The sequence below is a fragment of the Schizosaccharomyces japonicus genome (assembly GCF_000149845.2).
Source record: "Schizosaccharomyces japonicus yFS275 unplaced genomic scaffold supercont5.1, whole genome shotgun sequence".
Classification (NCBI taxonomy): domain Eukaryota; kingdom Fungi; phylum Ascomycota; class Schizosaccharomycetes; order Schizosaccharomycetales; family Schizosaccharomycetaceae; genus Schizosaccharomyces; species Schizosaccharomyces japonicus.
Window position 1 is genome coordinate 1,521,853 of NW_011627860.1, and position 15,996 is coordinate 1,537,848.

At 43.4% G+C, this 15,996-nt stretch overlaps 5 protein-coding genes across 5 annotated transcripts; 2 read left to right on the top strand and 3 right to left on the bottom strand.

Annotated features, from left to right (window-relative positions):
* Nucleotides 1–3: 3 nt before the first annotated feature.
* On the bottom strand, nt 4–4,046 carry SJAG_02815 (transcription factor tfiiic complex b box binding subunit sfc3; the record flags this gene model as incomplete). The annotated part of the gene is made up of 2 exons (XM_002173971.2): nt 4–1,162; nt 1,237–4,046. The coding sequence occupies 2 exons, from the start codon at nt 4,044–4,046 to the stop codon at nt 4–6; spliced, it is 3,969 nt and encodes a 1,322-aa protein (XP_002174007.2).
* A 107-nt stretch (nt 4,047–4,153) lies between these two features.
* On the top strand, nt 4,154–5,687 carry SJAG_06022 (ribonuclease H Rnh1). Its single transcript, XM_011050683.1, has 2 exons — nt 4,154–4,369; nt 4,417–5,687. The coding sequence occupies exons 1-2, from the start codon at nt 4,305–4,307 to the stop codon at nt 5,447–5,449; spliced, it is 1,098 nt and encodes a 365-aa protein (XP_011048985.1). The 5' UTR covers nt 4,154–4,304; the 3' UTR covers nt 5,450–5,687.
* On the top strand, nt 5,685–7,932 carry SJAG_02817 (S-adenosylmethionine-dependentmethyltransferase). Its single transcript, XM_002173972.2, has one exon. It carries the CDS (start codon nt 5,993–5,995, stop codon nt 7,118–7,120), a length of 1,128 nt encoding a protein of 375 aa, XP_002174008.1. The 5' UTR covers nt 5,685–5,992; the 3' UTR covers nt 7,121–7,932.
* SJAG_02818 (DNA polymerase delta catalytic subunit Cdc6) lies at nt 5,940–10,723 on the bottom strand. The gene is made up of 2 exons (XM_002173973.2): nt 7,905–10,723; nt 5,940–7,851 (listed from the first exon to the last, which is right to left on the bottom strand). Exons 1-2 carry the CDS (start codon nt 10,385–10,387, stop codon nt 7,131–7,133), a joined length of 3,204 nt encoding a protein of 1,067 aa, XP_002174009.1. The 5' UTR covers nt 10,388–10,723; the 3' UTR covers nt 5,940–7,130.
* SJAG_02819 (exchange factor Cdc25p-like protein) lies at nt 10,657–14,093 on the bottom strand. The gene has a single exon (XM_002173974.2). It carries the CDS (start codon nt 13,986–13,988, stop codon nt 10,869–10,871), a length of 3,120 nt encoding a protein of 1,039 aa, XP_002174010.1. The 5' UTR covers nt 13,989–14,093; the 3' UTR covers nt 10,657–10,868.
* Nucleotides 14,094–15,996: the final 1,903 nt, after the last annotated feature.

A 15,996-nucleotide genomic window follows, 5' to 3' on the forward strand; every position in this document is an offset into this window, starting at 1 on the left:
CGATTACCATAAATAGTTGTAATAGCCATGATTCAAAAACAGACCATCATCCTCCCTGGCAGCCCGAGAAGCGATGACATAGTTCAAGACTTCATCAAACTCTCTACGTTCCAGTCCCGGATAGAGTAGATAAGCAAGTTGTGCTCTACTGATGCCAGGTTTTCGCATAAGCTGATGTAGAATAGCGTGCAAAATTTCAAGCCAGATCTTCTTTATGAACTCTGCTTTGCCATCCAACCATAATCGAGGCTCCTGCTTAGGAGGCCTCGCAGTAACGGTTGAGTCAAAAGGATCTGAAGCATCGGCTCGTTTCGTCAAAACAAGACCAAGATTAATGTTATCACGTTCAAGCAGCCTCGTCTTATAGCCTTCAGTAATTCCAGCTTCGGTGAACTTACTTCGTACTATTGATATATCTATCAGTCTTTGAGAAAGTAGATCCAAAACACAGCCCACTGTACCATTGTTTGAGAGCTCTTGTAACAAGTGACTTTTCCCTGCAGAAAAGCCGTCTGTGAGATATCGACTGAACTGGTTTGCTTGAGGAAGGAATAACGGCGAAAGCAAAGACTTTATTGAATTCGCAAATTTTTCTGTAAATTGAAAGTTTCGTCCCGGCTGCAGACGAGTGACTTCAGAATGCACACGACTAGTGATACGATTTTTAAGCAACTCCTGGTGGGCGAGAATAAGCACTTTTTCCGGGTAAACCAAAAGCCTTGACTTGGCAAACTCAGAATCATACGAGTCATTAGGAATGGCAACGATACTTTTAATAGTTGATTTTGCTTGAAAGATCAATTCATTGTCAAGCTCTTGATCTTGAAGTTCCGATTGCTGGCGTTCGTCTTTGTTATCCCCAGCGTTTTCATCATTGTCATTTGTATCTGTTATTTCTGATGACGGAATAATAAACCCCGTGTCGGCAAAGGCATTAATCCGTGATGTTGCAGAAACAAATGTATCGAACACATGATTCTTTGGTACAAAGACAAGCGGAATCTCTTGAATGTCATAACGCGTGTTCAGCTCTTCCATTGACTCTGGAAAGTTTAAGTCCGAAGAGACATTGTTCGTTAAAAGGTATGGTCTTCGAGATGCTTCAACGTAGGCTTCGGGATTAAACTCATCACTGTTCTCGGGAACAGGCTCAAGATCACCCCTGACAAAGCATCACGGTACATATATTCCCAATTCTCATAAAGAAATTGCTGTAGAGCTTTGAACCTAGGATACTGGCGAATAGTAGTGAAGTGTCTACCAAGCAAATCGAGTGGACGATGTGGTAAACATTTATGAACGGCTTTCCACTTGATGAGTCTGTTATTTCCACCATAAAAGAACTGAGTAATAGTAACAGCTCGTACCAATGTATCGTCTTCCTCACTTGAAAAGTCATGACGGAGCCGCTTAACAGATCGTTTGATGATCAAAGGTCCCATTGGCAGCTCTTCATTTTCATCGTCTGAGCCCAAGGCATAACGATCTTTTCGTTGCCGCACGTATGTAGACTTGCTACCCGACTTTTCCAATGCCGGAGAGGAACCTGGAGTTAACTTCTCGACACTAGGTGCTAAAGATTCGAGCAAACGCCTTCCTTCATCAAAAACCTTATCAACGCCTGATTTTTCGGTTTTGACTTTACTGCGCCGTTTTGCTTCCTTTGCAGCAATAGTAGCACTTGCTTTCATTTTCTGAGCATTATTCAACTCTTGAACGCGTGGCTGCTTACGCACTGGAGCAGCAACAGTAGGCTTGGGTTTCTTACGGGATTTCTTTAAAACGTCAAACTCCACATCATGTAAAACTGTTAGCGGTTTCCGATTCGATATAGATTGTTCTTGAATTCGCTTTTTCACAACTTCCTTCATTTGTTGAATCCGAGGGTCATCCATTGATATATCATAACGAATTATAATTTCTCGTTTTTGAAGCGTGCCGGCACCATTCTCAAATGCCATGACAACTTTCCGTACTTTCTTCGATTGAATAAGCTTTGTAACGATGCCGCTAAAGGTTCTTCGATCCATTACAGTACGACCTGCATCTGGATTTCTGCGCATATTTAGGTCAGCAATTGCTTCCAAACAATGATTACCGACCTCGAATACACCATTTTGGGAGTCCAAATAGGCAAGTAGCAAAGTTTGTCTCTGAAGAGAAAGGAAATCAACAGTGTTTAAGCGAGGTCGTTTTACTGGCGGCGTACTAACGCGCAATCTGTCCAAGTGTTCTCGCTGCACAAAAGCAGGTGTCGGTGTAGAAAAAACAGACACAGGTTGCGATGTTGAGGAGTAGTAATCCTTGGAAGGAGTGCCCATTTTACTAACGTTACTGAGTTGCGAAACGTCACCCGTTTCAGGGTTCATCTTGGCCAATGACTCGCTTGAAAATGGCGAAGCAATAGCAAGTCCATCATTTGTTTTAGCAAAATTTAGCAGACTCGGAGTTGGAGGAATGGACAGATCCGACGCCATTTGTAACTCTTTTTTTATGGCTGAAGTAGGTGATGCATTAACCACTTGTAATGGATGAACAGGTTGAGGCTCTGGTAGCATAGGTTGCGTATTCTTTCGTGGACGGCCGCGTTTGCGTCTGACGGAGCCCATTCCATCTGGCGACATGAGCGAAAACATTGGAGAACTTTGGCCCATGGCCGAAGCAACAATTGGATTAATAAATTGTGTGTGGTCAACAGGTGGAAGTTCACCTGCACTTTCATTAACCATGGGTACTGATGCGGATACGCTTTCCAGAGAGAGTCCATCCTGTAATAAGCGATCAGCTTGTGAGGACCACGTAAAGTAACGATACTGCCGCGATTTTCTGGTTTTATCTTCGGCACGAACAATAGCCAAATGAGATAAATGAGGCGGAACATAAGCAACATTATCCACAAGTGCTTCAAGCATTTTTGATAGAGGTTTCACGTAATTCTCGCCTGTGAGTGTGTTCAATAAATGAAGCGTTAAGGCACCCCTTGTTCCTTGATCACGAATAGTGCGGTAGCATTGGTACTCAACTGATTGGAAACGTATCCACATTGGCATCCACTGAGGGAGTTCAGTCACGTCCTGTATAGTTGAAGCATCTATCTCGGATTTCGTATCAAAAAGCGATTCGTCTTCCTCCACATCATCTTCGCCCTCAAGATCATCATCAGAGATTTGGCTTTCAGGAACATTTGAAGAATGAGGAATGTAAGACCTTATGAATTGAATGCATCGCACAGAACGGTCACTGTTTCGCGATTGCGAAAGACACTTTTTCACGTAGCCGTCTCTGTATAGATTCCGAACTTGTCGAGCAAAATATTTGCGTTCCCATTTGTTATTGCTAAGGTTAACCAATCGACAAGCATCAACATGTCGGCAAATGCCATTCTTCTGTGATCCAACAATATCACAGATGTCTTTTCGGATTTTTTCCGTATTATATATTGGCTTTCCTGACACCTGTGCAACAGTATCACGCAAAGTTTTGTTTTCATTCTCGAATCGTTTCAGCACAAGCAGAGCTGTGAGGTTTTTGTTTTTGTGAATCGCAATTTTTGAAATTAGCCCTGCATCTTCCAACGCTTGAATGCGACCATACACACTTCGAGCCTCTTGGCCCGCTTCTTTACAGAGCTGAATTCGATCAACGCCTTCCTCTCTGTGTTTTGAAATACATGATAGCAACTCGAAAGCCAAAGGTTGAACTTTTGAATCCTCTTTCGTTTTGTACGTAAGAGTGAGCCATTGTCGATCTTCAGATGCTCGTAGAACAAGTTGTCGCTTTTCGTCTTCTGTTATAGCACGATAGTTTTCGGTTATGTCTGTAATCAAACTCGCTGCGGTTGTTTTTGGATGTTGAATCCACACCTCAATTCCATCTTGACGAAGGATAAATGGCCATAGAAAGGCTTTAAAATCTTCATCAATGTTCTGCACAATTCCTTGTTTAGCATAGAATCTTTCTGCAAAAAACCACAAACGATCAACGTGACATCCGGAGGTTCCGTCCAAAGCAATTTCTTCGGAACAATGCCGTACAAGTAAATCCATGTTTCCGCATGTGCGATTCGAACTCTGAACGCAAGAAAGAAACTGTACGGTACTCTGGGGGCGAGCTCACAGAGGCAAAAACTTGGTGGTGAGTTTCACCACCAAACACCAATTCAGTGACAGCACATTTTTCCCTTTTTAGAGACGAATTGTATATTGATTAATCGTTTTCTAAGCTGCTGGACTTGATAAATACTCAAGATTGTGTTTGGATTATTCAAAGCTTCATTCTTGAACCGTTTTTATTACGGTTCAAAAATGCCGCCTAAAAGTGTTTACTATGCCGTTGCAAATGGCAGAACTCCTGGTATCTACTCGAATTGGTATCATCATTCAGTTGCATGGTAATTTCCGCACTAACACGATGTAGGGACGACGCGAAACAACAAGTTACCGGTTACAGCTCCGCTAAGTATAAGAAATTCTCTTCTTATGAAGAAGCTCAAAATTTCTGCCAACAAGGTAAACAGGCAATATATGGAACATCTTCCAATTCCTCCAATTGTAATTCTTATGACACACACAATGATCACGCTATTCGGAACTCTGTCAAAACATTTATTGCTCGGAAAAGCAACCCTCCTGTCCTGCAGAATAAATTAACGGGTAATAGAAGTTATGAATACGATGGTTATAGACGTGCTGAAAAATTCACTGCGAGAAAAAGCAATCCGCCAGTTTTTAGAGACGATATCCCAGGCTATAAGGCTTATGATCATAGTGCAAACGGACGTGAAAAAAGATTCACTGCAAGAAAAAGTGGTATGCCAGAATCCAGAATTGGCTATGGTAACAACGCGATTGAGAAATCAAGTGTACATACTGCTCGGAAAAGCGAACCTCCAATAACTACCGGACATCTTTCTTTCATACATGATCCTTCTCTTCGAGTGCAGTTGTATGAAACAGAAAACAAATCATCTAATGCCTACAACCCCCACAGTACCACAAATTCAACTTCCAATTCTGATCGGACAACAGTTTACGTTGATGGATCTTGCTTAGGAAATGGAAAACACGGTGCAAGAGCGGGAGTTGGTATCTACTTTCCCAATATGCCTGAAGCTAGTCTAGCAGAACCACTTCCTGGAGATACTCATACGAATAACAGGGCAGAATTGCATGCGTTTATCCGTGCGATGCAAGTTACAAAGGGAAGTGTTGATGTTTATTCCGACAGTCGTTATGTTAAAGAATGCTTGGAAAACTGGCATCGCAAATGGATCAAAAATGGCTGGAAGAGTGCTTCTAATAAACCGGTAGAAAACCAGGACTTGATTAAGACGGCTCTTGAGTTGAAAAGGGATAGGGATATTAGTATTCATTACGTCCCTGGTCACTCTAATGTTCCCGGAAATGAAGCAGCAGATCGCCTTGCCCGAATGGGTGCAGGACAGTTATGAGATGTACCACTTATCTGTTTCTCTCGTTTCAATTACCTATAGATTTTACCTTTTTTATTCAAGGAACTTTAAAAAATACAATTTAATTTGATACGAACTGCTTCAGACATATCATTTTGTGAATATGTCTTAGGAAACCTGCTTGAATTAGCTCTAATATGGTTTCGCTAAGATAAGCTTAAATTTCATGAAGCATTCAAATAGAAATGAAAACGCAATTGTTGCCCGGGTTCGTGCCCTTAACGCTTCGTTTTATACTTTGTGGATGCGATTATAGAGTGTAATCTCATTTGCTGTGGCGTTGTATTTTTAGAAAGGATGAAAATGGTTTAGTGTCCGAATATTGCGCAAGCTCAAACCAGTAAATTTCAAATATGTTTTGGCTACCATCGTTGTGCGTCAAGCTGTAGTTTGTATTAGCAGTAGACTGCCTTTTAAAACTGGACTTTTGTGAATGTTCTTGTTTGCATGTATCATTATCATATAAAGATATCTTATAACTCTGCACTGAAGAATCTGTGCGTTTATTATTAAAAATTTGTGATGCATTATCATGGGTTTTTTCCACCTCTTCATCTTCAACGGCGAAAAAAGATCTATGAGATTTTGGAAGAAGCTACAGATATAAAGTCGTTACTGGATATCGGCTGTTCGCAAGGCCAATTACTATCATACTTGGTAACTTGCAATGACAAGGTGCCTATTGAGTATCTTGCCGGATTCGATATTAATGAAGGCGTTTTAAACAGTGCTGAGCAAGGTATTGCGATTAACGATAAAGAGCGCCTTCGCTGGCGCCCTTTAACTGCTGAGCTGTATCAAGGAGACATCAAACAGCTGCATTCATTTCGTTATGTTGATGCTGTTGTGGCTTCTGAATTTATTGAACATCTTTCCCCCGAAGAGATACACTCCATGGAAGAGCTCGTATTCAATGTTATCCAACCCAGGTTTTTCATCGTATCCACACCAAACAGCGAGTTTAATCCACTTCTGCGTATGATCTCCCCGAAAACAGTGAACGGTACTCGTTCGCGGAGGAATGGCTTCAGGCATGATGATCATCTCTTTGAATGGACACGTTCAGAATTTCAGAAGTGGGCACACCAATTATGCGAACAATATTCCAATTATACCTGCGACTTTACAGGCGTTGGATTTGCTTACGAACTGTTTGGCGACAAGACTGAATTGAATAAAGCCACTGACTCTCATGACTTTGGTCCATGTTCTTCATTCACCATTTTTAAAAGAACTAGCCTTCGGTTTCATGAGCAAAGAAAACAATCTCCCTGTAATGGTATCAGGCTTTTCGCCCGAGTTGTTCATCCTTTTGTAAACCGGCCTTACCCTCCTTCGTATGCAGACTTCAACAAGTTGCTGAATCTTGCCATCAAGAACGATTATTTTGGTTTCGAAAAAGAGTCCATCCAACAGCTCACTTGCAAGTTGAACATAGAAATACCACTTCATTACTTTTGGAATAGATGCCCTATATTAAGACACGCATTCCGGTACAACGAGGCTACTTTTGTAGCATACTTTTTACAAAAAAGGAAAATGATCATGAATTATGCGAATAGATGTGATACAAAAACTTATCGTATCAGAAAAGTGTCATTGAAACAATGCTCATTCACTATGGCTGTGCCTTCTGGATGTGAGCTTTGAAGTTCGTCAATCACCAAGACATTTCATCAAAACGTTTTAATAATGAAATAGCTTGATTCAATTTTTTATGTTCAGCCATACGCATATAAAAGATGGGACAATCACGACTGGTACAAATAACGTCTTGGTGCAAACTGCCCTGGCAACGTTGACACTCTGTCCACAGGCGAGCAAAGCGAACCTCCAAGTCGTTGACGAGACCTACTTGCCTTTGATAGAACTCGGCAGAACGGTCACGACAATCATCACACAATGCAGCCTTTCCCTTACGAATAGGTACTTTGCAACCGATACAAGTTTCGGTTTTCACAGCAAACTTCATGATACCACCCAAACTGGGAGTAGCCATAGAAATAGTTCTCGTATGGTCACCATGCAGGAGTGAATTAGCTTTTTCACCGAGAATCGGTTCAAAAATTCGAAGAAGGGGTTTTGCGAGTTGGTTCTCTAAATAATACTTGGCATCAATTGGAATGTTGTTTTCCAGTACGTACATAGGGTCTTCAGAGCGCATGTAAAATTGGTCGCCTTGTGCGCCCTTAATAATTACATAAGCAACACGATCTCCCAGAGCAGGAGCAGAACCAGCATCACGTTTGCGCATACGTTCAGCTAATTCAACATGTGCTTGTTTTGCGGCATAGTCGGTTTTTGTTAAAGCTTTCGTGATGACGAGTTGGGACATATCAATTTTGTTCTGCAAAAGATCAGAAATAATTTTTTTCGTAAATCTGTTAAAGTTAGACAAAATAATCCTTCAAAATTTTTGATAGTAGTTACTTACGACTGGGCACCTTCAACATCTTGATCAATTAACATTTTTCTCAATGCAGTATCAATCACATAGGAAACAAGGGGACAATTGTCACGGCGGACGGTTTCAATACCCTTAGAATCAAGCTTGTCATACTTCTCAGGTCGAGTCCAAAATAAACCGGCATAACGTTTTTTTGAAATTAGCAAATAAGGAAAATAGACCTTTTCAAATTCCAACTTGATTGGATTCAAAAATTGATCAGAAACAAAATCAGCAGCCTCTTGTCCCAGTTTCATAACTTCTGTTAAGTCTTTCTTTCCGAACTTAACCATTACAGAATCAGTATCACCATAGATAACTTTGGCATCGTGAGAGTAACCATTCTTTATTGTATATGTTTGCTCCACGACCGATTTTGTTTTTTCAATCATTTGTCGACCATAAGATGTGACAGATGAAGAAATGGCTAAACATGGCAGCCGTCCATTCGTAGCACCCGTAAAACCATAAACGGAGTTCGCGCTGACTTTTAATGCCAACTGTCGACCATCTAGAACAGCCTTTTTAAATGGATCAGTTTCCTTTTTTAAATCCGCCTTGGCACGTTTACGAGCACCCAACAAATCTTCAAAAATAAGTGGAAGCAAACCCTTACGGATGTTAGACCTTACAAAATAATCCCCATTAGGTGTAATGATATAGTCCTCATCTTGTTTCATATTTAAGCGGGACATCGTTTCGGGGTCTGTAAGAGTCGTGTAACATAGATTATGTGCCATCATAATTGACGGGTAAAGAGAACTGAAATCAAGTGTTGCGATAGGGGTATCGTAATAACCTTTAACGGGTTCAATGACGGTTGCACCTTCATATTGTTCATCGGTACCATTAACCCGGATATTAGGAATGACAAGGTCGTGACTCAGTGCCTTACGATACAGTTGAGAAACAACTTTTACTTGCTGGCCTCTCGACAGCAAAAAGTTAAAAGGAACACCGGTTACTCTTGCCATTTCGGTGTAGTTGACGAAGCACATGAGCTTGTCCATTAGTCGCTGCGGCAAGAATGCGTCCTTCAGACAATAGATAGCAAGACGCCGGCGCGAGTCGGGTGTACCGTTTTGTAGATCTGTAATAATGGAATAGTGAACATCTTCCTTTTGTTCTTTAAGAAATTGAGCCGAAACAGCATTTAACGAATAAGAACGAAGCTTGTAGTCACGCTGCATTACTTGCAACATATCCAATTGCAAACGACCAGGTATGACAGTGACTTTGCTGTCACGAGTACCATAGGCTTTGCTCGAAAAAGACGTTTCCTTCACTTCTGAACGGAAATTCGTCAAACGACCAAGATAGTTAAAACTGGGAACATTCAACACTTTTGCTCGTTCTATCAAGTAAGGAAAGTCAAAATTGCAAATGTTATAGCCAATCATAACATCTGGGTCAACTTCACGGATGAATTTTGCCCATGCTGCCAACATTTCTCGTTGATCTTCAAACTCGAAAACTTGTGTGCCGACAATTTGTGAACAAGTTCCTATGCAGAACACGTTTCTAACAAAAGGAGAATTGTCACCATATTGTGTGACAATACTGGCAATCTGAATTACCGGATCAATAGAAGCCTCAGGAAAGACACCTTTGCGACCTGCACACTCAATATCGAAACTCAGAATACGAAGCGGAGCCATTTTAGACCATTTATCGTCTGCTGAAAGACTTTCCAGATCGCGATAATCAATCCACACCTCAATTTGACAGTCAGAAATCTTGTTTTGTTGTCGCAACAAATACTTTTTAGCTGGAAGACGAATCCAGTTCATTCCTACGACATTGCAATCAATCATAAAACGCATGAGATATTGCAGGTTGCTTTCATAAGTCATTACCGAGGTGGGAAACATATCGTTAAATGAAAGCTCGTTTCTCTCAAATACATTACGGCAGCGAGTTACTAGTTTTGGGTCAGATATATAGATCTGAATGAATGGAGACTTCTCATTGCCCTGAAACCCATAGAGATTTTCCTTCATTTTAATTTCACATCTTGAGACGACACCTCCGTTGCATGCCCGATCTAAGGTTTTCGCAAAGTCGTTTAACATAGACGGCTGGAAACCTGGAGGCGCCTTTACAAAGAAGTAAGGCAGAAACCCTGTGACATGAGTCAGGACACTATTTCCAGCTTCTGTAACGCCAAACATTCGAATTGTTGGAACCTGTTCGTCAACATTTTCTTCACAGTCAATTTGTTGAAAGTAGATGTCGTCAATGTCCGGATTAATCGTTTTTAAAGGGGGACGAGGCCAGCATTGGTCCTTAGCGCCATCATTTCGCGAACCTTTCTCCACTTCATGAGCCTTGTGCTCTAATTCTTCGACAAAAGTGGTTTTTGACGTTCCATTGGCATCTCGAAACTTTTTTCCAAACTGAGTGCTGGGTTCGTTAAGGCGTCTTTTTCTATCTTCAATTACAGGTGACTGTAAAGACGATGAAATTGACATCTCCAGGAGTTCTAACAATTAACTACTAATCAATTCCGCCTCCAGTACTCCCATATACGCGTTCTTTTAATGAAAGCAGTATGGCAACTTGAAGTTGGTGGAGTGTAAATAACTTTGTTACAGACGCGTTGTTTAAAGGCATGTGGGTCAGTATGGGGTTGTGGGGGACGTGTGGGGACAGGTGGCCGCCAAAGCGAGCAGCCTTCAGGGCAGTTAATAGAAAGTAAACGTGAGAAGGTAAAAATCATGCATAAAAGTTTGCCCTATGAACATAAAACTAATCGACCAGAAAGAATTACCAATTTCGCTCTCAACCATTTATATGACGAAAATCCATACATATTATTATAGACATACAAAGAACGCAAAAATGAAATAAGCACCAAAAAGGAAATCCAGAAGAGGCAATTAAGTGGTAAGAACAGGGACAAGATATGTGGGTCGTTAGGGGAGAAACAAAAAAGGGAATTAAAAAAACACCTTATTGTCGGGGCTCAACTGCAAGTGACAAGTCGTAAAGAGATGTAACATCCTGGTTCGCATTTCTGAAGGACTTCATCATATACGCCTGCAAGTCTGGCAAAGGTGTAAACCCATAATCAGTTGATTGCAACCATATAATATCAGCAATGACTTCGTATTGGCGATGGCGCTTACCGAAATTAATGAAGTACTGAGAATCGTTCAACATGTCCGGCATGCCATCGTCAATAAAAGTAAGATCCGACAACAAGACACCCAAAAAGGGAACGCATGGAGGTCTTGCACGCTTGAGGAGCGTACGATACGTTTTGAAGTTCTTCCGGGAATCGACGATTTCTCGCAAGCCCTGAAGATGAGCTTTATCAGAAGCATCGAGTGCTCCGAAACAAGAGCGCAAGCGATATATGGGTGCAGAATCAAGAGCAGAAATTACGGAAACAACTGCGGAGAAATTGTTCATGTTCAGGCACTTAATACCGAAGGCGATGAAGAAACGAAGGGCAGCAATTCGTTCCTCCAAGTTAGGACGAGTCAAAACAGAGTTGATTATCCAGTAAACGAAACTGTTGGAGAACGCAATGCTATGGCGTATCATATGATGCTGGGTATCAGAAGCACTCTTTCTCCAAGATTTCTTAAGAAATTCATGAGGGAGAATAGCGCAAAAGATGGAATGCTCAATTAAAGAGAATTGTTCGGCAAGTGTGTCGGGCTCCAACTCCAACAATGCAACGCGGTAATTCGGCTTTGCGGGACGGACCATAAGACGCTGCTCACGGACAATGTTGCGGTCAGGAACAGATAACTCATCGAGTTGCTTCAGAATTTCCTGAGCAGAGGGAAAGGTTGATTGCACCATTTGGATAATGAATGCGCGAATTTCGGAGAACAACCGCGCTGCCACCGGCGGCGAAATATCATCAGCAAAGTATTTTTGAAGCCATTCCTGCAAGGCAAAGCATACGTTCTCCTGCAATGGCTTCTTACGATGCGATATCCAAACGCTGTATTCAGACGTAGACAAGCCCTCTGGAGGAGGAATCAAATACAGGTCGCGCAGAGCTCGGAATAGATCAATGGAGCTGGTAAATGTGGGATAAGTGAAGAAAAACACTTTGGTGAATGTGCGTCTAGAACGAATGTGCTTTACAAGGAAATAGATTAAAGCCTCCAAAGTACCTGCCTTGATCAGGTTTTTGCGATTATAGACAAGATCGCCATCATTGCTGTCAAGCAAGTACCAAGGTTGAGCCATGGGATCGTCATCCATTGAACTGCCAGGACGGGGAGTGTCAGCGCTTGATAACGAAGGAGAGGAGGCATCACTGTCACGAAGATGCTGGAAGCGAGTGAGGGACAAATCAGTATCACGGGAACAGCATTTCTCCATGGGTGACATTAGCAATGAGTCGATAGGCTGGTCCTCCGAGCTTTGGAACGATGAACGCTCCACAATGACTGGGTCAAGGGAAGTCGGGCGTTCTTGCTCTAAAATGTTCAGTGTGACAACAGCACTACGGAATGTATTGTTCAGAGAGGTGAGTTGATGAGAAAGGGTATCCGAATCATGAACGCATGTTTGCAGTTTCATAAAAAGATCGGTCAAAAGATTGTAGCAATATTGCTTACAGTCCAAAAAGTCTGTCGCCATGGTCCGGACGTGAGAGGAGGCGTGATGAATGAAAGGACCAAGGTCAAGAGTTTCCATGTGAGAAAGAATGCTGTGGCCACTGTGCAACAAGGCGATTGTAGGTTGCACCAATGCATCCTCGTTGTTCCCGGCAATGCTCATTGTGTCAGAAAGGTTGTTACCCATTCTTTCAAAACCAAAAAACAAATCACTTAACGAGGCAATGTAAGCCGAGGAAAGAAGAGACCACTGGTGTCGGGAAGAGCAATTTTTAGAATCATTAGTAGACCACTCACCTCCTCGAACTGCGTTCTCAACGAAAGCTGGAAGAACCTTAGCTGGAAGAGTCGCAGCAATGCCCGCACAATACGTGACGAACTCTTGCACATGCAGCTTGACAGAGTGGCCAACCTTTAGCAGGTAATCAAGGTAGTCACGGGGTTTGTTGTAACTGAGGCATGAGTCAGCCATCAGTATCAGTTTACTCATTTGCGAGAAAGTATGGCGGAAGTGAGTTCTGACCATTGCACTTTGGGCTTCATCTCTGTCTGAGTACATGAAATGGAAGAAACCAGAGCGGACGAAAAGATCGAATGACAACGCACGAAGCTTACTGGCAGTTGCATGTGTCTGCTCCAAGTCGTTGTCCTTCACAAACACGTGAAGATCTGAACACAAAGCAGTCATCAGGTTGTAGAGATTTTGAAGACAAACAGGCTTCTCCGGGGGAAACATTTCCAGCTCCGTGCCGCCAAAAGCGATGGAGCATGTTCGACTATGGGCTGACGCTTTGCGTTTCACACTGACACCGCTAGCAAGGGCGGCTGTGGATGTGCTGGGCGTGCTGCTTGCACTGCTTTCCGAGCGTAAACTTAGGGGTATGCTGACCTTGCGTGCAACGGCCACATCATCCGGGTCCGTAGTGGGAGGCCGAAAGCCTGTCGTATAGCTCAGGCGTCGCCGAGCTATATCCGACATAGGCAATTTGGATGACGAGAGATTCGCACTTGGCATTAAAGAACTCGCACCGGTCGTTGGTCGAAAAGAAAGAGCCCAGCTAGACGATCTAGTTTCAGAATCCGCAAAAAAGATCCGTCCATCAGGTGTCATCTGAGGCACCTGATACACCTGTTTGTCTGCCTTCGCAGCAGCTGCTGCTGCTGCCTCTCTCTCTCTTTCTCTTTCAATTACGCTAGCAGCCGTGCTGTGAGCCACTGATATTGTTGTGCTTGCTTCAGAATGAGCAATCGAATGAGCGACCGAGTGCGCAACAGAATGAGCAATGGAAGCCTGTGAAGACATTGGGTGATCGCGTACACTTTTATCGTCAATTTCAGACAGCGTTGCTGTTCTGATACTGCGGTTGTCATCCATATCGACGACACTGCTATTGCTAGGCGCAAGCATATTCCTTGCCCGATTCCGTGGGTCACTGCCCCCTTCTTCAAACATTTCTAATGAATCCTTGAACTCCTCCTCTTCGGTCATGGAATCCGTTCTTTCGTCTCTAGGAAGTCCGGGAGAGCGTATACTCGTGTAACCCAGAATCTGTAGAAGTCGCTGAAAGTTGTCCTCGTGCTGCTGAGCTACTACGATATAAATGATATTGACCAATTCGACCTAGATCGAGTTTCTTCAAATTTGACATTACTTTTTTTTGTAGTTCCGTTGTATCCTCCGTTGTGGTAATTGTTTGCGAAAACCCTTCGTAGGTTTCAGTACATGTTTTATCGTACAAGAAAGGGTCGTCCGCGTCAACGAGAGGTGCTCTGGGCAGGTTGATGTCGACCGGTAAAAGCTCGTCTAAAGGATTCGTATAGAAGAGGACCGCGAAGCGTCGCATGGCGCGTTCCGAGTATTTTAGCGCAAAGGTTATTCCAAGCGAACACGTGTCGATGCGGCGCTAGGATGACGTTGGATGGTGAACACGCCAGGGGATTAGGGTTGTCAGCCCCTTGTAGGCGAGCAGGGGATGCGAAGATAAATGGGCGACAAAGCGAGAAAAAAGACGATTTAGTACGCTGATTACGAACGATAAGGGGATTTTACACGGGGAATCCCTTATTCCAGCACCAAAGTGTTTTTCCAAACCCGAATTACGCGGCTACTGGTGCCATATTGGTCCCAAAGCCGCCAATAATGGAAGTGAAAATATTCGAAGCACCAATAATATCGCTAACGCTCTTATGACTCCGTGGGAGATTGAACGTTAATGCGATATTTCGCTTAATAACGACAAGCACTAACATCCGAACACCCGTTCCTAGGACGAAACCAGGAACAGTAAACCATTGATGCATTGTCTATGTGTAAACGGACGCCAATTTGCTATGTCCGGTTCTCCGATGGGAATTCACCGGTTCGGATGAAAGATGTTTGAGAAAACACGGGCGTTGGGCATCGTTTCGGCTTTCTAGGTACAATGATTAAGACTGTGGGGATACATGTGGAGAAGGCATTTCAATGATGCAAAAGCATCACACTTTAGGGTTACGTTGCGACAGCATCCCTCTCGATCGTCCGATCGGCGCAGGGGAACGAGGCGATTTGCGAGACGTGTAGATCAGCCAAAGCGATCCACGCGCGTGACTGCTTCGGGGTTTCGGTGACGTAGTGCTTGCTGGAGAAAGCGGTGAGTCGCTTCGCGTTCCTCCAGGGACTACTAAGCTAGGAAGCATTATCGGCATTGTCGACGAACCGGCGATTCGGCCCTGCATGCTTTTGCGTTCCGTGTCCCCGTTCTCTTCCCTGGAATTTTTTTTCATTTTTTTGAAAATAGATTGCTGTGTGAACACCGGAGAAACGTATCACTCATCTCGATGTTTGTCTATGACGACAAATTCGCAGCTCCGCTGGAGGCGTCCTGGGGGTCACGTATGGGCCGCCTTGCCGACTCTTTGTCGCCGCCTCCCCTAACGTGAATCCCCCGGGGGTCAGGGCGCAAGTGCGATTATGATGTAACAATTACAAAAGAAAAGCTGAATGCGAATGCGACTTAGACTATAACACGTGAGGAACAAGGCTGGAAAAAAAGTATGTGACAATTGGACTCGCCTCAAGGACCTAGATACGAGGAACGAGAGATACGAGACAGTCGATTAGGACTGCTGATTCGACACTTGCTTCACCTCAATAGGCTCAGTGAGGGCTGTCGAGGGGTGGGCTTTGTTGGGTTCCCAGTGGGAGCCTGGATAGTGAGGGGCAGTGAACGATAGTGAGAAGCTTTAGGGGTAATGCAAAAAACCTAGGACTCGTGCACTGCAACTTTTGCGGTGCACTACACTTGGTTTACGGTAGTCTACCGTACGCATCCGTGCTCGACTGCATTTCGCTGCATTCCAACGATGTCAGTATCCGTAGACGTTTTACATTGGCCAGCAAAACGATCGCATCTCGTTACCTGAACGGCGTGAAGGAGTTCGTTGGAACAACGAGGGAGAAGTTAGTTCCTATGGCCTCGTTATGTATGCACGACAAGTTCAGTAAAGCGAACGCT